Genomic DNA, 23310 nt, shown 5'->3' with positions numbered 1-23310 from the left:
GCGGCTACAGATAATGAGATGAGATGAGATAATAAAGGTCTAATGAGTCTCCACAGTCTGATCACTGGCTGAGAGTGATGTGGTCTGATGAGCCAATCACAGCCCAGTAGGGGCGGGTCTTGTGAGTAGTGCTGTGCTCCGGAGCAGCAGGTGGCGCTGTGATGTCACGCGCAGAAACACGTCACACATTTTGAAGGAGAAGCACGGGCTTTTCTCGAACTTTCTGTGGGTTCAAATGATGAGGTCGAGTTGTTTTTCCTGACGCGTGTGGAAAACTTTATAATATTCCCAGGATGGCTGTTTTAGCGCTTTAGGAGATGCGGCGGTGCTTGTCTGGGATCAACACGGCGAGGCTGTTGCAGAAGGGACAGTTAAATGTGTGAGTTGAGTTTGTTGAACGCCGGTAATTTTCCGGTAAAAACTCGCTAGAAATCTGATTTAATAATCTCTGAATGGGTCGCACAGCTGTTTAACCGGATAGTTCGGAGTTTTAGTAATATTTTAACAAGCTCATATTGTTTTGTTTGTAATGGGTAAAGATTATTATAAAGTCCTGGGCTTACAGAAAGGCGCCTCTGAGGATGAGATTAAGAAAGCGTACAGAAAGCAGGCGCTACGGTTCCATCCGGATAAAAACAAATCCCCCGGAGCCGAGGACAAGTTTAAGGAGATCGCAGAAGCTTACGATGTGCTGAGCGACGCCAAAAAGAAAGATGTTTACGACCGATACGGTGAAGAAGGTAAGTGACGTACTGGACGTGAGTCATCCTATATATGGGGCGGGGCTTTGGGACAGGGGCGGGGTCATATGAGTGACACAGCGGTGGCACCTTTGGGGGGAGGGGTGTGTGTCCCCCCCCTTACCATCGGCACCATGAGAAGGTTCTCATGACTTTAAGTTTCATAATAATGACGTAGCAATTCATAATTGAGACATTATCTCAGAATAATGGAATCTTATCTCTGTCTCATAATTATGACTTGGCAATACTATCTCATAATTAGGACTGAGTGTCTCTATTATGAATTGTCTCAGAATAAAGGAATCTTCTCATTACTATCTCATAATTATGACTTGGTAATTTATAACTGAGATACTATCTCATAATTAGGAGTGAGTGTCTATTATGAATTGTCTCAGAATAAAGGAATCTTCTCATTACTATCTCATAATTACGACTTGGTAATTTATAACTGAGATACTATCTCATAATTAGGACTGAGTGTCTCTATTATGAATTGTTGTCTCAGAATAAAGGAATCTTCTCATCACTGTCTCATAATTATGACTTGGCAATTTATAACTGAGATACTATCTCATAATTAGGACTGAGTGTCTCTATTATGAATTGTTGTCTCAGAATAAAGGAATCTTCTCATTACTGTCTCATAATTATGACTTGGCAATTTATAACTGAGATACTATCTCATAATTAGGACTGAGTGTCTCTATTATGAATTGTTGTCTCAGAATAAAGGAATCTTCTCATTACTATCTCATAATTACGACTTGGTAATTTATAACTGAGATACTATCTCATAATTAGGAGTGAGTGTCTATTATGAATTGTTGTCTCAGAATAAAGGAATATTCTCAATACTATCTCATAATTACGACTTGGTAATTTATAACTGAGATACTATCTCATAATTAGGACTGAGTGTCTCTATTATAAATTGTCTCAGAATAAAGGAATCTTCTCATTACTGTCTCATAGGGCTTTGACTTCGAACTTCGATATTCGAATACAATTCGAATGTTGTGAAAAAAAGTGATGTTCGAACGAATATTAGGCAGCTCTAAATATTCGAACCTGTATATGGTATCATTAGGCATAATTCTTTTATTTTTGTGAATGTGGTTGTAAACGTTTTCAGTTCAGGTCGCAGGTTTTTTTTTTTTTTAACGTCTGTGGAATTTATGTGAATCGCGAAGGTCATTGTCTTTTGTCTTATCTGGGCACCTGTAGACGTTAGCGTCAAGCTGGCACGCATTGAACAATGGAGTCAGATGCTAGCATGTTGGAGATTTGCACTCCGGAGAATTTAAAAAGTGATGCGTGGTGCTATTTTGGATTCGAAAAAAAAGATGGAGAATGCGATAAAAAAAAAGGTTACCTGTAAAATATGTGGAAACAAATTGGCCTATCAGTCAACAACTTCAAACTTGAGGGCCCACTTGAAGACATTGCACGCGGGAGCGCTAGAAGGTGAGAGGGGGCTGCGATACGCCGGCAGGTGAAGATAGACACTCTAATTCCTAATATTAACTCTAATATTTTTCATTTCCTCATCAGAAGTCAGTCATTTTTGCGAGATTGGACAGAGTCTGACTTTATTAAGTACAACATAGGCCTACAATAAATGAAGTGTAATGTAACTGCTGATGTGATTAAATGCAATATAAAATGTGACTTTTTCTTCTGAAAATATCGGTGTTTGTTTTTTTTCTGCAGATATTTGGTTGGTTTTTGTACACCTGATGTTATAACATAAATGAAATTACTAACGTAGACTATGCGACAGTGCGCAGTAATGCTTTCATGTGCTGTTATTTTTGTCAACTTTGGATAGTTGCTAAAAAAAAAATTAAAAAAAAATTATTAGTTTACTTGCGCAAGTAGCCTATAGGCCTAAATTAATTTAGCCTACACATGGTGGAATTTACATACCATGAAGTTCATAAGTTAACGAAGTGAGCACGTAAAACTAATCTGTGATCTTATAGCATATTGTGTCTGTGTTTGTTTGAATTGTGAATCAGAGACGCGAGCAGGAAGCAGTGACATGACAGCTGACACCGGTCTCATTCAAAACAAACATTCTCAAAAGCCAACACGAATGGGCTCGGAACGGCAGTGTTATAAACTCACAGATTAGGTGTAGGCCTAGCAGTACCTGCTCATTTTGTAAACGTTCCCCTTTGATTGTCAGTGAGGCTACAGTTTAGAGGCTTTCATCAGTACAAGCAACCAGGAAACCGAAGGAACAGCGTTTCACACAAAAAAGGCAACGGACAAACGACGAAGTTTGTGGATTATGTAACGTTAAAAGTGTCAGCCGGTGTAATGCCAATTACTACGACACTGCACGTTTCATTAGTAGTGGTTGTAAAAACACGCCTGAATATTTCATATTTCCTGCACGTAATCTTATTGACATTGACTGAACACTGCCCCCTGGTGGACTGAATATCATATTTAATTTTGATGCCGAGGTGTTAGTGAGGCATTTAAGAATAATATAATTAATAAAAGTTCGAATACTATTCGAATGTCTAGATTAATTTCCAAACGAACTTCGAATATGATTTTTGGGCCAAGGTCAAAGCCCTACTGTCTCATAATTATGACTTGGCAATTTATAACTGAGATACTATCTCATAATTAGGAGTGAGTGTCTCTATTATGAATTGATGTCTCAGAATAAAGGAATCTTCTCAATACTATCTCATAGCAGTGTTTCCCACAGACCAGGTAGCAATCTGTGGTGCTCCACTGTGCCGATGAGGGAATCGTGCGCGGTGGTGTCGTGGCGGTCGGTGGAGTCGGTCACTGGGGTGTATGCAAAGTGTTTACAGCGGGCAGTGTTCAAACACACAGTATTTTTCTTCAGAGTCACCTGCTGGGACTATTTTAAAGCTACAAGAAGCATTTGAGATTATTCAGTTCAATCTAAATTCTTTTAAGTTCTTTAAGAGAAGACAGCTCAAACAGTTTTTACCAGAACCCTGCCTGGTTTCATTCCTCAACCCAACTTTACATTACAGGGCAGGCCATTAGTTTGCTGGGCTTGATGTTGGTGGAAAACCTGTCTTTTAAATTTATGAAAATTACTCACCAAAATTGAAGTTAAAGTTTAGTTTTTACTAGAGATGCACCGATTGCAATTTTTTGGGCCGATTCCGATTTTCCATGGAGTGTGACCTGCCGATACCGATTTTGGCCGATTCCGATTTCATTTTTTCAAACCACTTCACAGCACACACAAAGACTATTTTCTTTTTATCTTTTCTTTAATAGGATATTCTGCCAGATTTTCAGTAATAAATTCAGTATATAATTCAGTAATAAAAACACCTCAAAGGTTGAAAACGAACAAAAAGACATTGTTCTTTGTAAAATCTTTCTTCATGTTTGGTATTAACATATTAATTCCTGAAACAGGAAATTCACACAAACACTTTTTCTTTTCCCATCCAATATCTGGCACAAAAACAACTTCCCCCTCATATATTATTTGCCAACTGCTATGGAACACACTTTCATAAGCCTATTTAGATTTGAAAACTTCTGCCTTATAGAACAACCCATTTCTTCATTCAGTATCAAAATACAAAAATAATTTCCAGTCATACTTGTACCATAGCCATTCTATCATCTTTGTCAAATGTGTATTTGTAGAGTAATTTCCAATGGAATCAAGTGCAACCAAGGTTGTAAAACAAACAAAGACATTTTTTTTCTCTCTCTTTGTACAAATCTAACTAGATGTTTGGTAATAGGCTAACGTATTAATTCCTGTAATGGGAAATTCACACAACCACAAACATTTTCTTCTTTTCACATCCAATATCTGGCACACAAAAAAATTCACTATATTTGGATATCCAAATATAGTGATTTTTTTTTGTTGTTGTTGTTAACGGCACGCGCGCCGGAGCTCGTTAGGCACGCAGGACTGACACTGTTCTGCGCAAGCGCAACACAATCGCACTAGAAAGCATGTTCAAGCTGCCAGTGGAGCTGCAGTCTTTTTATTTATTTTTTTTTTTAAATATATTTTTTGGGCTTTTTGCACCTTTATTGGATAGGACAGTGTAGAGACAGGAAATGAGCAGGAGAGAGAGAGACGGGAAGGGATCGGGAAATGACCTCGGGCCGGAATCGAACCCGGGTCGCCCGCATTCATGGTATGGCGCCTTAACCACCTGAGCCACGACGCCCCTGCTGCAGTCTTTTTAGTTGCGAATTACGAGTATTTCCACTTTCATCTCTGTGATACATAAGTTTTGATCGGTAGAAAATCGGCATATTTTAATTTTGCCCGGCCGGTCGCCGGTCATGGCCGATCACGTGAAAATCGGCCGATTCCGATCAGCAGCCGGTCAATCGGTGCATCTCTGGTTTTGACCTTTTAGTTTTTTGCCTTTTTGGTGGCAATCTTTCAATCATTCTTTAGTTGACATTCAAGGAATAAATTGCAAAAAACAAGCTGGAGGTTTTTATTTTAAATTGAACTCAACACTTACCTCAACCAATACTAAAATGAAATAAATAGTATAATGTAACAACAAAATAATAATAAAATATCATAATTAGATGTAAGAAACCACTTAAGGTAACACCAAGGCAACTAACAATAATGAAAAAGCATTACCCTAATTGGTGCAAAGCCTGCATGCCCTATCAGAACATTTAATTCTGCGTGGCTTCCTGAAAAAAAACCTCCAGTGCCCTATCGTAAGGGAAGTCATTGCTGAAGCGGGATAACCGGGATAATGCAATAAGGCCGGTTCCTCACGTAAAGCTGCTACTGTACGCATCAAAATTGGTTTATAGCCTGACTCCGGGATGTCCGTTTCCTGTAAGCCAAGAAGGCTATGATAAAGCTCATCACGAGCACGATGTAGGCTACCTTTTAAAATAAGCGGTCGGAAGGCGAATCGGGAAGGCTGCGTTATTTTTAATTAGCGCAACGGATTTTTTTTTTTTCCAAAAATCGCGAGTCTGATTGTGTGGCGCTAGGAATCCATTGTGTGGCGCTGCGCCACACAATAGTCTATGTATGGGAAACCCTGCATAGTTATGACTTGACAATTTATAACAGATACTATCTCGTAATTAGGACTGAGTGTCTCTATTATGAATTGTTGTCTCAGAATAAAGGAATCTTCTCATTACTATCTCATAATTATGGCTTGGCAATTTATAACTGAGATACTATCTCATAATTAGGACTGAGTGTCTCTATTATGAATTGTCTCAGACTAAAGGAATCTTCTCATTACTGTCTCATAATTATGACTTGGCAATTTATAACTGGGGTACTATCTCATAATTAGGACTGAGTATCTCTGTTATCAATTGTTGTCTCAGAATAAAGGAATCTTCTCATTACTATCTCATAATTATGACTTGGCAATTTATAACCTGAGATTATTTCAGAATAATGGGATCCTTTCTCATTACAACTTACTGTCTCATAATAATGACTTGGTAATTTATAACTGAGACACTCATAATTATGACTTACTAATTCATAAGAGATACTATCTCATAAGTATGACTGACTATCTCATAATTGTCTTACTGTCTATGCTATGAATTGCTATTTCAGAACAATGAAATCCCATGTCATTGTGACTTACTGTCTCATAATTATAACTTAGCAATTCATAAGAGACACTATACCATTATTGTGACTTACTATCTCATAATTATGACTTAGCAATTCATAATGGAGACAGTGTCTCAGAAGAATGGAATCCTATCTCATTACGATTTACTATCTCATAATTATAACTTATTTATAACTGAGACGCTATCTCATAAGTTTGACTTGCTGTCTCATAATTGACTGACTATCTCAATTATATCTTGGTGTCTGTTATGATTTGCTATTTCAGAATAATGAAATCCTATCTCATTGTAACGTACTATCTCGTAATTATAACTTGGCAATTCATAACTGAGACACTATCTCAGAATAATGGAATACTATCTCATAATTATGAATTACTAATTAATAAGCGGTACTATCTCATAATTATTCTTACTATTTCATAAGACTTAGCAATTCATAATTGAGATTGTCTCAGAATAATGGAATACTATCTCATTGTGATGTACTACATATCTCATAATTATAACTTAGTCTCTCAGTTAAGAATTGCTATCTCAGACATAGTAATTCGTAAGAGACAATATCTCATAATTATGACTGACTATCTCATAATTTTATCTTGGTTTCTACGTTATGAATTGCTATGTCAGAATAATGAAATCCTATTTCATTGTGATGTACTGTCTCATAATTTTGACTTGGCAATTCATAACTGAGGCACTATCTCAGAATAATGGAATACTGTCTCATAATTATGACTCAGTAATTCATAAGAGACACTATCTCATAATTATGACTTGTAGATAATCTCAATTATGAATTACTCAAAATGATGAAATCCTATCTCATTGTGACTTACTGTCTCATAATTATGACTTGGTGTCTCAGTTATGAATTGCTATCAGAATAATGGAATACTATCTCATAATTATGACTTAGTAATTCATAATTGGGATTATCTCAGAATAATGAAATTCTATCTCATTGTGACTTACTGTCTCATAATTATGACTTAGTAATTCATAACTGGAATACTATCTCATAATTATGACTTAATGGCTCGGTTATAAATTGCTATCTCAGAATAATGACAGTATCTCAGAATTTTGACTTGCTATCTCATAATTGAGAGATTGTCATTTTAATTTTGAAAAAAAAATTTCATTATTAAGAAATATCAAGTTTTTATTATGATGATGATTATTGTGGGGTACAAAGTCAGTATTATGAAATGTTCTTATTATTATGACCTACTGTATAACTTCATATTGCGGGCTTCCATACTGACCACAAATCTGAGAGGTTTGTTTATTTAAGTTATTTGGGTTAGATTTGATGCAGCTCATGTTTAAACGATGAGTGTGGTTGTGTAGATATTTTCACCCAGATGTCTTGAGTATTTTGGAATGTATGAGCATTGGGGGTTTTATTTTTTATTTTTCTTTCTTTCTTTATTTATTTATTGAATGTACATATTTTGCAAAAAAGAAAAACATTCTCCAAGGTCATACACATTTGCTTTTGGATGCATTCTTATCTCATAAAGGATTGGCAAACGTCTTTTCAGAAAGTTTTCTGAAAGGCAGGCAGTGAAAGGCTTTTTTTTTTTTTTTTCAAGCCCCACCTCCTTGTTTGATTGACAGGTCGCTGTCATAGAAAGGCTTCTGTTGCTAATTTTTTTTTAAATGTTTGACTTCTCCAGCATGTGAATGTCTCTCCATTATTAACTACCGTATTTTCTGGACTATAGAGCGCACCTGTATATAAGCCGCATCCGCTCTATTTTTAAAAAAAAAAAAGATATACAAGCCGCACCGGGCTATAAGCCGCAGATATCCATGTTGAAAAATTAGATATTTACTGCATGTACAGAACGATTTTGTACTGTAAATGTACATGTATGTACCTGAACAGATTCTTTCCGAACAGTGCCTTTTAACACGGCAGCAACTTTGCTGATTAAAACGGAACAGAACCAAGAGAAAATAACCGGTATTTATTTACCTTCATTTCTCCTGTGTTTGAAACCACAAGTCACTTTAATCATCTTCGCTGGATTTGAAAATAATTACCAGTTAGTAATTTGTCGTGCGTGTTCTATCTGCTAAAGATCTGCTAATTCTTCTTTGCATTGATTTTTCGTCTATCTTATTTTTGATTCTACTTCCGGTTAGAGCGCCCCTAGCGGTGGAAGAAAAATCCACAGAATAGCCGCACCTTTGTATAAGCCGCATGGTTCAAAACCTAGGAAAAAAGTAGCGGCTTATAGTCCAGAAAATACGGTAGCTGGATTTATTTTTCTACAGTGTGTTCTTTCAGCATGGGGGTGGAGTCAGAATCGGATGGGTTCAAACAGGGAAGCTTGTTAGGGTTTAAAAAAAAAAAAAAGATTGGTTGTATCTCTCTCTCCCTCCAGGACTTAAAGGCCATTCTGGAGGTTGTGGAGCCAATGGGCCAAGCTACACGTTCCACGGAGACCCACACGCCATGTTCGCCGAGTTCTTCGGCGGCCGCAGTCCGTTCGATCAGTTCTTCGCCCATGGCGCTGACGACGACGACATGGACGTGGACGACCCCTTCGCTGCGTTTGGCATGGGAGGTATGGGAGGCTTTCCCAGGTCCTTTAAGACTCGCGTTGGCAGCACACGCGCAGCGCGGGAGAAGAAGAAAGACCCTCCAGTTATTCACGAGCTCAAGGTGAGCTTGGAGGAGGTGTTCTCTGGCTGCACCAAGAAGATGAAGATCTCGCGCAAGCGGCTGAACCCGGACGGCTGCACGGTCCGGACCGAGGACAAGATCCTCACTGTGAACATCAAGCCTGGCTGGAAAGAGGGCACGAAGATCACGTTCCCCAAAGAGGGAGACGAGACGCCCACCAACATCCCCGCCGACATCGTGTTTGTTGTAAAAGACAAGGCGCATCCGGTGTTCCGCAGAGACGGCTCCAACATCATCTACCCTGTGAGAATATCCCTCCGAGACGTGAGTGTCCTCCTGCTCAGAGCTGATTCTTTATATCACGGCTTCTGATTGGTCAGGTGTTGAATAATTTTCTCGAGCAGCAGCTGTTCTCGACATCAAGTGGTTTATTCCTGACGTTCTGACTCTCATACAAGAGGAAATCCAAAACGTGCTATCGGAGCATGTAGCATCCCACAATCAAACGGTTATACGTTTAAATATTTGCGATTAAAATGAAAAATGACCTCCTGCGTGTACTATTGCAGTTCTGCTATGTAGCTTTTTTAAGGATGCTTTCTCGTACAGGGCCTGGTGTCTTCTCTTCTTCCGTGCTTTTTTTTTTTTGGGGCAACAACCCATCTGAGGGTGTCTCGGGCAGCTTCCAAGTCATTTCTTCTTCAGGAGTGGTTCGATTGCAATGAGAAAGTGATTTGACTCTGAATCGACTCGTGCAGGAAGTGAATCAAATGTGCGAAACGCAAAGAAAACAATATAACTGAAACATGCTGACTTTTTGTCAGGAGCACAAACACGACACATCAGGAAAGAATAATCATTATAAAATCTACAGTCGTGTACAAAAGTCTTCAGCACATATAAAGAAATGCTGTAAACCAAAAATGGCTTAAAGAATAATGAAATGTTTTAACATGGGGGGGGATAAGGTCCCCTATGGGTCCATCTGGCTCCTGCTTATAAATAAAACTCTTTTCTGATCCCATGTCCATACAGTAAATATCGCGTATGGGTCCGTCTCAGAAACTGCTCTCTCATTTGGGACATTATGGTCAAAAAATAAATTTTCTAATTTTACTATTTTTTTTTTTTTGCATTTACCTAACACTCGATGTTTCTTTTGTCATGTTTAATAAGAATAAAGATAGCATCTTGCTTTATCGGGCCTCCACTGTGGAACATTTTTTAAAATTACAATTCAAATGCTTTTGTAAAATTTATTTACATAGAAAATAACGACATCATGAAGAATTAAAGCCCCTCCTTCACAGATGAGTGAAAATATTGAATAAATTTCCTCTTTTTGATTTCTTGGGTTAAAAATGCCAAGTTATGATGACTGAATTGATTATTCACTTAAATATGAATAATATGATACAGTTTGGGGATTTGATATGGTGAAATAGGACACAATGGAAAAATCAAGAACACACCGGAAAGATGAGAATAACGGCGGTGGTAAAAGAACAGCGACTGTACCGGCTGAAGGTCGCGCGGGTCTCTGCTGCGGCGTGCGAGCAACGGGACATCACTACCGCACCGGACGGAGCGCGAGGCGGGGGCGGGGCAAAATGACTGGCCGTAGATTCTATCAAAAGTTTGATCTAAACTGACCATGGTTGCAAAATATTGGCCAAAAATACGCAAACACTACGAAATATGAAAGTAAGATGAAAAAGAAACATTCTACTGCCTTATACTGCAAGACTAAAACAAAATAAAACCGTCAAAACTCACCTTTTCAGTGATAACGCCCGAACAGATCACCCGCGTAACAGAGAGACCGCAAATGGAAGCGCGATCAACTTCTAACTGCTGGAGTGGAAAATTCCATTCGACACATGCAAATTGTTAAGGCAGATTCTACCATAACGGAGGCCAGTTAAGTCTCATCTCCTTAAATTGCTGAATTGATTATTTTGATCATTCTATTAAGTTTTTCTAGTAGCATTTGGGGTCTTGGACATTCACAGTAAATTTTAGGACCGTAGTCCTGGTAACTAATTAATAAAAGCCTGACATGACAGACATGCTAAATGACAATAGAAACACATCGGTTTCTATCATCAAAATCTGACAGACAAACTAACGTCTACCATCCTATTCTGACAGACACTCTAGATGGCAATAGCAACAAAACTGTTTCTTACATTATTAATCTGACAAATTTAGTAATAATATTAAATACCTCATCACTAGAACCAAATAATAAAATAAAATATTGAAATAAAAAAGATAAATTTTATTTTCAAAATTGAAATATCAACAATAATTGTCAGAACAGTGACGATAGACACGACTGGGTCACTTTCGCGGGGAAATAACACATTGAAATGGCCTGTCGGCTGAAAGGGTCGCAAGTGGCTCTGATTTATCTCAACTTACGATAGTTTTCCTCCAGAAAAATTTAAATATGAACGCACAAATATATTCTCAATGTTTCTATCGTCAAAAATTTCTATAGTCAGGATAGCTGACTGAAAATCTTACCTTGATTTATTTGATGAAATCTAGCTGTCAGAACTCCGAGTCTTGCCCGGAAGTAAATGTCTGCTGTCGCAAAAATCATGCGCAGTAGAATTTCCTCTTTGCGTCAGTCAACATGTGCGTGGTGAGGGCTTGAATTTTGCTATCGTCAGGTGCATTAGACTGACAGACTGACGATAGCATTTTTTAAAAATAACTGTGGGCTTCTCTCGTGAACGAAATAGTTTTTTCGCTGTTAATCTATTTCAACTCTATCTGTTGACACCCAAAAATGATAAAGCCTGCTTCCACACGATAACTACCAAAGATCCATAATGGCCGAGTCTATCGTCAGGTCATCTGACAGAAATTCACTGACGATAGCAACAGGGATAATGAAAGGGATTTTTAAAATGGGAGTTATGTCGGTCAGATATGTCAAAGAAATAGAACTTTATTCTTTAAAAATCTTTTATTGATATACTCAGTGTATTTTTAAATGACGTGCTGTTTTAGAAGACCAAATTTTCAATCTTGAAAATATTACCTCACTGAAAAAAGGACAAGAAAAATTTCTTATTTTGTGGGCAAGTGATTAATGGATCCAGTTACGGTAGAATCTGCCTTAAGGCCATTATTAAAAAATGTTCTGTTTCCGGTCCACCGGCCGGGTGAGTGCCGTTTGTGCGGTTGAAATTTTTTTTTTTAAACGCCAGTTTTTCGACATTTTTTTTTTTTTTTCGGGTTCGTAAATCTAAAATCGAACTTGACATTTCTGCATTCCCAGGGCTTTCCACTGAGGCTCATACTAGCCAGCCATGACAAATAAGTAGCCAGCCGGGGGGAGTAAACACAAAAACTCCTGTGCACACAGTTCCCAGGATTAAATGTATTTTCCACAGACCATTTATTTATTCACTTTACTCAAATACAAAGTAAAATGGCAGTAAATCTTCTTTCTTTTCTTGCGTATTGCATCATGAGGCGTTCCTGGCTTGTAAATCTCTTATTTTCGGTGCATGACACATTCACGCAGCTGAGCATGCTATGAATTAACAACGACAACGGTCTGCAGTGGGGCGACACAATTACACACTCAGCCAACATTTCTCCATTTGTGTATGAAAATACACTCCAACCACTCAGTTTGGCTTCATTTACAACCAACGGTGTCTTTTGATGCCAGCACGTAATTGAACGAGAGAAGACTGGTTTACCGGAGACAAAATAAGCGTCATCTCTGCTTCTGTCCCCTCCGACACACTACTGCCTCCGCCGAGTGCGCGCGCACTCTGAACCGAATCAGCTCTGCGCATGCGCCGTGCGGCACAAAAAAACGGCAGCCACCATGAAGGAAGGAGAGCCGGAGTTTTCAAACATTTGCTTAAGCGTGAAATCGCAAAATGGTATTCTAGCGAACAACAAAATAGTAAAGATTCAGAAAAACAAATCATTCAGTGATCATTTTAATAGTGTAATTTCATCCGAACTCAGCCTAACGCTCGATTTAGAACTACAAAAAGTCCGTGTGTCGGACATTTTAAGTACCTTTGTAAAAGTTTTGCAAATGTTGCAGTCAGCGTTTAAAATGCTAACTTAAAGTTTTTGTACAAGTTTCAGTTGATTAAACCGTCATATTTTATTAAATGTGTCTGCTTTTGTAATAAAGTACTGAAAGAGAAAGCAAACACAGCATTGCGATTTCTTATCCATCCATATATATATAAAAATATTAAAAAAAAAATAAATCCCTCCCTCCCGACTGAAAATTTTTTTGCTCACCCGGTGGACAGGAAACAGATTATTTTTTTTAAGGATGGCCTGATGTGTGTCCTTCCCCGCACACAAATAACACGCTACGGTAAAAAACAGACCACAACTCATTTTATAGCTCAGAAATTCATACAAGCCCAGCTACCATCGTAACATAATCTGTAAGAAACGTATTCTATACCGAACTTTCAGCTTTCGCTTTAAAAAACAAAATCGCAGATTTATAACTAAATGTTTATACGGCGTAGTGATTTTAAGTTGCTACTGAGGCTTTCCGTTTAGATCAAAACACACGATCGTATTGGTTTGCGGAAAACGGAGTTACAACGGTGATGAAATATTTTGCATGATGTTTTATTACGGTTATGATTATTCTGTGAGCGCACCGATCCTTAGGTGGATAAAGTTACAACTTAAAATACAATCAGTGATAACTGTAGACTTTTCAGTGGACTACAACCTTTTTAAGGGAATGCGATGTAGTCGACCGTTTATCATGTCCCAGATCAAGCCGCCATTTTTCCACAAATTTGCAGAATTTTTGCCAAATTCTGAATAGAGTATTCACATCAAAGATTTAGTTTTATCTGTATTATTTCTTTCAAATTAAAACCAACATCACCATTCAAAACCGTATAGTTTATTGACTGAGAGTATATTTAGTGGGGGACCCCCACAGTACCCAGTTTCTGAGACAGACCCATATATATCGTACATGTTATCAATGATCCTCGCCTCATCTCTTGCAAACATCACCGAGCTGTGAGCAGCGTCAGGGCTCGGAGTATTTTGGTTACCGATTTTGTTTACTGTGTTTTGTTCAAAATACAGTGCTGTGAACTCGATCTGTTTTCAAAATAGTGAGAAAGAAAGAAAGCACTTGTTCATGGAGTGTCTTAGAAGCATTATTTAGTACTAATGAGCACAGGTTTTTTTTCACAAGTGTCGTGTAAAGACACTAAAATAATATATTAAAGCGAATAGCAGAAGTTTGATATCGGCTTCTCAATATATCTGCCACAAAGCTTAAAAACTCAAAAACTTACAAAACCTTTCATTTGCCCTTTCAGAAGGACCAAACAAAAGCTGTGATAATCAAAAGGTAAATTTTCTTAAAATAAACACCACTTATTTGATATCGAATCAGTAGCCTCGGCGAACCACAAGGTGAATTTCATTTATCTTTTTATCTGCTGATTATCTTCCGATACGACGGAGTTATAACGAAGTTTCTCTTATTTCATTTCTAGTTCTGATTGGTTCCAAAGTTTATCAAGAAGTAGAACGGGTAATCGAACTCGATCAGGATCAGTGCTGACTGGCTACGAAGTTTCGCTATTGTTAAACTCATTCTTACAACACGATGACATCATGGCTTCGCCACTCGTTCTTGTGCACCTTTGATAACGCGAGATCAACTGTTCGTATCGCGAGATCACGATTCGCCGTTCTGGTGATTGTAATGCTTGTGCGTATACGCAGTGCGCTATTGTTACACTCATTCTTACAGCACGATGACATAGTGTCAACTGCCTTGCTTCGCCTCTATGAGGCAGTAGCCACAAAAATACTATAAACAGTAATCAGTAAGCCATAATTAATGAAACAGTTTGGTGTGAGACGACCCTTTTGCTTTAAAAAAAAAAAGTCTCCGGTACAATGAGTGCAGTTTTATGCGGAAATGAGCTGTAGGTTTTACTGAGCGTCTTCCAGAACCAGCCACAGTTCTTCTGGACACTTTGACTGTCACACTCGCTTCTTCATTTTGCACCAAAACCCAGCAGCCTTCATTGTTTTCTTTTTTCTGTCTGAAAAATGCTCTCTTATTTTTGAAAAATGATCTCTTATGCTGCTCAGATACTTTTGGAACTCAAATGTTTTTGTAAGGTTTTGTAATGTGGAAGTCATAAAATAGAAATCTCTAACAAAGTTTGTATGAAAAAAAAAATGGGGGGGGGGCTAAGACTTTTGTACAGTGCTGCAGTGAGGGAAATCAGGCCGGACTGGTGGACGTTTACCTGTAATTTGGTCGGTAAAGATATGGATCTAATCTGCTTCTAATTTTCCTCTAAATGTTACACTGGGTGAATACATTGTCATAACTCGGCCACCCAAAGTCCCAGCCCGTCCCCAAACTTCACGGCACATCCCTATCCCCGAGACCTTTCAAACGAGCCCAGGCACGGCCCGCTACGACGTCAGGAGCGAGCACGGCTCGCGGAAACCTTTAGCACAAGCCTTTGCTCCAGCTGCTCTTGCACGTGGGGATTTAAAAAAAAACAACATAACTCCGCCACCATTAAAATTTACCTCCCGTTCCCCAAGCCCTTTCGAACCAGCGCAGGCACGGCCCGGTATGATCCTGACTCGGCCCGTTATTCGCCCCCGAAACCCCCGCACGAGCACTGCTCACCAAAAACTTTAATACGAGCCCTGGCTCAAGCCAGCCTTTAAAAATTCAAAACTCTGCCATCAAAGGTTCTAACCCCGTCAAACTTTACAGGCCCCTCCCTCTCCCTGAGTAGCACACTAAATAATAATAATACACTCATTATTCACTGTTTTTATTGCACGATGCAGCTGAAATAGTGTTTAAAACCTCGGTCACAACCGGTCGTACGTGCTCCTACGGCCGGTCTACGTGCAAAAAACGCACGGCGGGCGCGCGTATGACGTGCTGATTTTCGAGCCGTAGACTGGCCGCAGAGGTTCTTTGTCATGTCAAACAAACTCTACAGGTGCTTACTTTTTTTTTCAGGTTGCAAGACAAACTTACGGCCAACGTGCGTCTTTCTCCACGAACAAAAAAAAAACGCAGCGATTTGGGAAACGGCAAAAATCGCACGGCCAAAAAATCGTACGTCCGGTTGTGACCTAGGCTTTAGGGTTGACAGGATCTAATTGATCCAGTCAGTTGATTAAGGGCGTATTCACACCTACGTTGTTTGGTCCGGACCAAACGACCAAATGAACCAAATTTCCCTTGGTCTGGACCTTTTGGGTTGGTCTGAATACAAACCACCAAACTCTGGTCCGGACCAAACAAGCGGACCGAGACCGAGCTGCAAGGTCGGACTCGGTCCGGACCAAAGGAACCCTGGTGCGGATCTTTTGGAGGTGTGAAAGCAGACCGGACCTAATCCGACAGTTTTGCTTTTTTGTACCTCAGGAGCTTCTGTCGTTTGTCGAGCATTATGGGAAACAGAGTCTTGACACTCCACCGCAAAGTGCAAACACTGTTTCGGTTGTCAAGGGAACCTTACAACAGTCGTTCAGTCATTCAGACAAGTGGTAGGCTAGACTACCGAGTACAAAAAATGAGTCGGGGGCAAACGTGGGCCGAGGAAGAAACGCGCACCCTTGTGGATATATGGGCAGATGTCCACATATCTGAGCTTTTGGAGAGAACACACAAAAATGCCGACGTGTTTGCTGTATTCAGTGAGAAAATGAAGGAGAAGGGGTTCACGCGCTCCCCAGAACAATGTCGGCTAAAAGTGAAGAAACTCCGTCAGACCTACATTAAAATCAGGGACATTCTTTCAGAGAGTGGCGGTACTAGCGACGCAAAAAAGAAATTCATCTATTACGATGGATAAGGCGAATATCCCGACACATACCTCCTCCGTCTTGCGTGAAGAGCCAGAACTGTCGCAACATGATGTGCGCTCATCAGCGCTATCCTCCGTAGCCGCCTTGCCCTTTGAAGTCGTCGTTGATAAATTACTTGTACAACAGCATAGTAATCACACAATTGTGCAAACAGTAAAAACTGGAAAAAACATATAGCTTTGATGACATTAAAAAGAATAACAGCACGGAAAGCCTCCATGACTACTTTTGAACTTGACGCTTTGTGCGCGTGTCGTCTCTGACCAATAGCTGAACGACCTCAGGGCGCGTGGCTTTGTTGACAGATTTTGGTCCGCTTACTAAAATGTACAGTGTGAAAGCGAACCGCGCCAAAATGAAAAAATAAAAAAAACATTTGGTTCGGACCAAAGCAAGTGAACTATCGAACTATCCTGGTCTGAATACACCCTAAGAGTTCAGTTTATGTAAAACTTTGCAGTACAGTATTAGGTTAAGTGCCAAACTGCCAGTCAGTGGTTATGTTGTTATTATGGCATTTAAAAAAAAAATTATTCATAATAAGAATCGCAGTCAGTTATATGCTTTGTCGGATGTAGATTTATATTTTAATAGAGTTTAATAGAATTTTCTTCTATTTTCTGAGTTCTAGTCCAGCAGATTTTAGCCTGAATGCCAAATGATGTTCCCATGTCTCGTTTTGAGTCATTTTGTTCCAAAGTTACTTGGAATCCCGGACTCAAAATTTCAACTCTATTATGTAAGAATAATTGTATTCTTAATTACTAAATTTCTTATAGACTTGTAGTATAAAAATAGTTATTGTTGACACAACATTTCATGAGCGTTATTATAGTACCTGTATATGAGTCCCAGTAAGTTGTAACCTAGGTGGAACACCCCCCCCCACACACACACACACTTTTTTCTAGACATGGAACTGACCTGTGTGTGCTACTGTTTTCTCGGGTAGAACTTTAAGCAGGTTCGTCTTGAACCTTCTGACATTTTCTTGTAAATTAGATTCAATCTGTAGTGTAATTAAGCAACTAATATCTAGCATAATTTGGCCACAAAAATGTGCCTGGAAATAGCCGAGAAGCCATTTCCAGGCATCTAAAGCCCTCCAGGCATCTAAAGCCCTCCAGGCATCTCAAGCCCTAAGGCGGGCCCCGGACCCCTGTCCGCATTGTTCCAGGCCTTTAGCCCGTCATTCAGACAGACTGAAATTTGGACGGACAGATGATAACATTTTATACTTGTCTGTCTGCTTAAAATTCCTTATTTCCCACACTGGTACTGTATATCGTAGAAAACGTCACCATGTGAAAGATTTTTCCCAGGCTGCCACACAATGTTTTTTGCTAACTATAACCAAATATTTTCGGAACCAAAAAAAAAAAAATCATGGCTTGCATCTTTTAAAGATTCCTAAATTCATGTTGCAGATCCCGCTTGACTTGTCGCGCTGTCGTTTTGTCACTGAAATCGTAACTCCGTGTTACACGTGTACATGTCGAAAATGAGATCGTCTGTAGCTTGCTTTCTTGCTCGCTTGATAGTGTGATAGTAGGGGAAGCCATGGCCTAAAGGGACCAAAAGGTCACTGGGTCGACTCCCTGGACCAGCAGGAATGGCTGAAGTGCCCTTGAGCAAGGCCCCTAACCCCCAACTGCTCCCTGGGCTGCGCACTGTGGGCGTGTAATGGATAAGAGCATCCACTAAATGCCTGTAGGGTTACACTTAGCCACACCCACAAACCTCCATAAAAGGGAAAGCTTGAAAATGTTTTTTGTACTGACTCGAGAACGTAGAAGTCGTGAGAGAGAAATCTGTCACTAATGCTGTGTTCACACTTATACCGGTACGAAAGTGGTATAACTGTATCGATACAAAGTATAGCGGTACAGTTTAGTGCATCTGTCCACACTAGCGAGAAATGTTTGCGGTTTTCTTTCACGGTAGTTGAAATGTGTGTGCGCGAAATGTTTCCGTGGTTACCGAGTAACTTCCTTCCGAGAATATATGGCATCCGTTATTTCGAGATCTCGAGAAAACAAAATTATTTCATGATCTCAGCTGGATCACTGTATCTCCGTCGGTAGAGACGAAGCCGGGCCAGTCTTCTGCGGAGGTGCCGCGGACTAATTCTGAAATTATCCCTTATTAAAAGACTTAATGCAATCTCTCCCTGTGTCAACCCCTGATCAAAATATTGCCTTATTAGGTGATCGATTATTCCAGACATTCTAATGATCAAAGTTGCGTCTATACAGAATGAGAAATAGCCCCAAAGTCAGCATATCACAAGTCTCTTGGCGCACCTGAATGAACCATTTCTCAGCTGTTTACTCGAGATCATGAAATAATTGTTTTGTTTTCTCGAGATCTCGAAATAACGGTTTTGTTTTCTCGAGATCTCAAATTAGTTGTGTTGTTTTCTCGAGATCCTGAATTAATTATATCGTTATCTCGGGATAACAAGGTGAATAAAAAAAAAAAAAAGGATTATATGAAGGGCCTCTCTCGGCTTCCGTACGGATGAAACACCGTGTGTGTGCTTTTTGTTGTCAGTGTACAGTCTGTATTTCTGGTGGTCATTTATTCAGTCGAATCGTATAAAACGCGCGAGGCAGTTGAGAAAGAAACAAACGAATCTCCGTTCTTCACTATTTTATTCAGCGAAGACATCGATTGAGGTGTGTGACTTTGCGCATGCGCATTATATTTGTATCGATACAGAGCCGCTTCATCTGTCCACACTACAGCGAAGCGCTACAGTACCGGTACGAAACCCATACATTTGTGGGTTTCGTACCGATACAGTTATACCGCTACAGTACCGGTATAGTTGCTAGTGTGGACAGGTGTTGCGGTACGAAAGTAGTTTTGTATCGGTACAAAATCCCTAGTGTGGACAGGGCTAAAGTTTGTATGGGGGGGAAAAAAAATAGGGTGCCTAAGACTTATGATTTTTCATATCTACAGGCGCTGTGCGGCTGCTCGATCACCGCGCCGACGCTGGACGGCCGGACCATCACCGTGACGTCTCACGACGTCCTCAAACCGGGCATGAAGAAGCAGGTCGTGGGCGAGGGACTGCCCCTGTCCAAATACCCTGATAAGAGAGGGGACATGGTGCTGGAGTTTGTTGTGAAGTTTCCAGACAAAGTAACACAGAACACTCGTGACGCCTTGCTGCAGATCCTCCCACCATGAACCACGCCCCAGATGGGTGTGGGCGGGGTTTGGGGTGGAGGCGGATCCTGCTGCACACAGCCAGACTGTTCCATAGTGTTAATTTATAAACCACTTCAATGTGTTGAGTGCACTTTTGACATCACTGTGAATCCCTTGCACAGTACCAACAGACACTCGACCGACACACACACACAGGGTATGCATTACCTCAGAGTTGTTGCAGCTGCCTTCGTAATTATTTCTCCTTCAGCTCCTGTGAGATTACAGACAGTGTGGTTTTATTTTCTTTCTCTTTCTAGTTAGAATGTAATTCATTATTGGCTTTTTTTTTTTTTCTCGTTAATCAGAGAAAGTAGGGACAGACAGCCGGTGTGTGTGTGTGTGTGTATTTTCTCCCGGTGCTTCCACAGTGACTCTTTCTCATTGCAGCCAGCGCAGTCAGTGTGTCTCAGGTACGTCCACACGCTCCTGAATGCAGCTTTTCACTGTGACCCTGTTTCGTTTCATGCGTCTTGTGCCTCAGATCCTGATACCGCATGATCCACATGCATTTTCACATATATGTGTGTGTGTGTGTGTGGTCTTCTGAAACAATCAGATTTCCATATCGCGTGTATGCAAATTCATTAAAGACATGTTAACGCAGTTGTTCTTTATTTTCAGTTGTTTAATGCAAAAAAAAAAAAAAAGATGCATCAAAAGACACAGTCTTGCAAGACGGCGGCAGCTTCAGCAGCGTTGAACTACACACCTCACAGCAACTATAAACAATATTTTAAAACATTGTGGTTTTTTTTAAGTTTCAGCATGGCCTCTTGCTGTTTTTAAAACATGAATGCACTTAATATTATTTTCATCCATCATGAAAGCCTAAGGCTCAATGTGTTTTTTCTTTCTTTTATTGACTCCATGGTAAATAAAAGTGTGCTATCAGACGGGTTACACGCATCACTGTTGTGTTTTTGAACGTTGTAAAGGCGACTAAGAAGCCCCCTCGATGGTCTGTCCCTCAGGTGGGTGGATTACTGAAGCACAGACAGGTGAGAAATGATGTTAAACACAGTCTTTTTTATTTTCAAAATAGCCTTTCAGTGTTACTTTACTCTACACACGCGCACTCTGGTTGGGAGACGACCACCTCTTCGTTCTCCTCCTCCTTTTCACCGCTCTGTCATTACTAAAAAACAGACACATCAATTAACAACAGGCGAGATCACTTTGCCACTCACCTTCCCTAGCCCCGCCCTCCATTCACTAACCGACGCTTGACCGCGCCCTCGCTGCCACGGCCGGATTTGGTTGTTTACCCTGAACCAAACAACGCCAGTATAAAGCCACGCCGGTGTGTGTTTGTTTTTAAAGTGCTCCGCAGCCAGAGGTGTGACTTGAGGGCGAGGTTTCACATGCATGTCGGAAATATAAATACCTCAAATGCACCGGTGTGTTTTCAAAACAATAAGAGCGAGAGAACTGAGTGCTGAGGTGGTTTTGCGAGCTGTGCACATTTATACCACTCATCAAACGCAAGCAAAGTTGCTGAACAATGTGTTTGCGGGATTAGAAATATATCGAAGGCGAAATTGAAGAGAAGTGAGAAGCGATTTGAGACAGAAAGGTGCATGGAACTTCGACTCCGTTGACCTCGACTTGTTTGAATTAACACTGGTCTTGGAAGGAAGATGGTCTTGTCTTCTCGTCTTATTCTTGCTTGCTGTCCAGCACTATGTGGACCCTCCTGAGCCACATGTCATATTAATTGAAGTATGGTTTTACGCCAAATACCCTTCCTGCTGCAACCTTCACATTTCTGGGCTTGGGAAACAACCATTCATACCTAGGGGCAATTTAGTGTAGCCTAACCTGCATGTCTTTTGGACTGTGAGGAAAAACCCATGCAGACACGGGGAGAACATGCAAACTCCACACAGAAAGGCCGCTGTCGGCTGCTGGGCTCGAACCCAGAACCTTCTTGCTGTGAGGCAACAGTGCTAACCACTACACCAATGTGCCACCCTTGACAAAAAGATTTCGTCAATTCCGGCCCTATTAGAACGAATGGTTCTGGTTCATATTTGCACGTTTTACACTGAACAGCGATGTGGAGTAAAGGCATAACATTCCCGTTTTGAACAGGCTCTGTAAAAGAGGCTAGTGTTTCTTAAACCTCAAAACATGACAGATTACTGCAGAGGTATTCATTTTGATCCAGTTCTAACGAACTCCTACCAATTCCACCTGCTACAGAAAGGAATTCTGACCCCCCCTGAATAATATTTGCGCATTCTCACGCCCTTCCAATGGAATTCTTACTAATCTTGCCTGCAACAGAAGGAATTCTGACCAATCCCACCAAGTATGGAAGGAATTCTCACCAATCCCGCTTGCTTCCATAGTAATTCCGAGCAATCCATGGGGGAAGCCATGGCCTCATGGTTATAGAAGCAGCTTTGGGACCAAAAGGCTGCTGGTTCGTTTTCCTGGACCAGCAAGAATGGCTGAAATGCCCTTGAGCAAGGCATCTAACCCCCAACTGTTCCCTAGGCTGCTCTGGGTCTATTATACATTGCTCTGGATAAGAACATCTGCGAAATGCCAGTAATGTAATGTAATCCCACCCTCTACTGAAGGAATTCTGACTTGTGCCTCTCACTACCGAAGGTATTCTTCCTGCTACAGAAGGAATTCTCAGTAATCCTGCTTAATACTCAAAGGAATTCTATCCAATCCCATCTGTTGACAAAGAGATTCACCACCAGTAGTGGTGATGGATATTTGAAGGAATACACAAAAAATTCTGGTGCCGCCCACTACTGAAGGAATACTGACCAATCCCACCTGCTTCCAGAGTAATTCCAAGCAATCCTGTCCACTATTGAAGGAATTCTGATGAATTCTGTCCTGCTACTGAATAAATTTTAAGCAGTCCTGCCCACTTCCAATGGAGGTCCGAGCAATCCAGCCTGCTTCTGAAGGCACTCCTGAGCAATCTTGCACACCATCGAAGGAATTTTGCCTAATCCTGCTCGCTGTGAAGGAATATTCAGCATTGGTCAGAATTCTTCCTATGTTCATGAGAGTTAAATCAATCGCTTAGAGATTTTTTTTTTTTGGCTTTGGCAGGATCTTGGTCCTAAAACCCACCTCCTACACGAAAAATCCTCTAGCTTGTCCCAGAATTATGAACAAAAATAATTTTCTTTTAAGTTATTTCATCAAAAACACTTGGTGGTTGTTTGA

General features: G+C 40.3%; 1 protein-coding gene across 2 annotated transcripts; it reads left to right on the top strand.

The window, feature by feature from the left end:
* The first annotated feature begins 189 nt into the window (after window positions 1-189).
* Window positions 190-21616, top strand: dnajb1a (DnaJ heat shock protein family (Hsp40) member B1a). 2 transcript variants are annotated; one of them, XM_060942488.1, is made up of 3 exons: window positions 190-379; window positions 8762-9327; window positions 19861-21616. In XM_060942488.1, exons 2-3 carry the CDS (start codon window positions 8833-8835, stop codon window positions 20089-20091), a joined length of 726 nt encoding a protein of 241 aa, XP_060798471.1. In that variant the 5' UTR covers window positions 190-379; window positions 8762-8832; the 3' UTR covers window positions 20092-21616. The 2 variants fall into 2 exon arrangements, with proteins under 2 accessions (XP_060798471.1, XP_060798470.1); XM_060942487.1 differs by having other exon boundaries at window positions 190-740; window positions 19861-21376.
* Window positions 21617-23310: the final 1694 nt, after the last annotated feature.

The sequence above is a fragment of the Neoarius graeffei genome, chromosome 16 (genome assembly GCF_027579695.1).
Source record: "Neoarius graeffei isolate fNeoGra1 chromosome 16, fNeoGra1.pri, whole genome shotgun sequence".
Taxonomy (NCBI): Eukaryota; Metazoa; Chordata; class Actinopteri; order Siluriformes; family Ariidae; genus Neoarius; species Neoarius graeffei.
Note: the sequence above shows the minus strand (reverse complement) of the source record. Positions and strands in the feature narration are given on the sequence as shown.

What these genes read in the sequence shown, in the direction of transcription:
- dnajb1a (XM_060942487.1), top strand. Translation starts at nt 530, where the DNA reads ATGGGTAAAGATTATTATAAAGTCCTGGGCTTACAGAAAGGCGCCTCT. An exon ending in CGACCGATACGGTGAAGAAG is followed by an intron (nt 741 to 8,761) that starts GTAAGTGACGTA and finishes CTCTCCCTCCAG; the next exon opens with GACTTAAAGGCCATTCTGGA. An exon ending in TGAGAATATCCCTCCGAGAC is followed by an intron (nt 9,328 to 19,860) that starts GTGAGTGTCCTC and finishes TCATATCTACAG; the next exon opens with GCGCTGTGCGGCTGCTCGAT.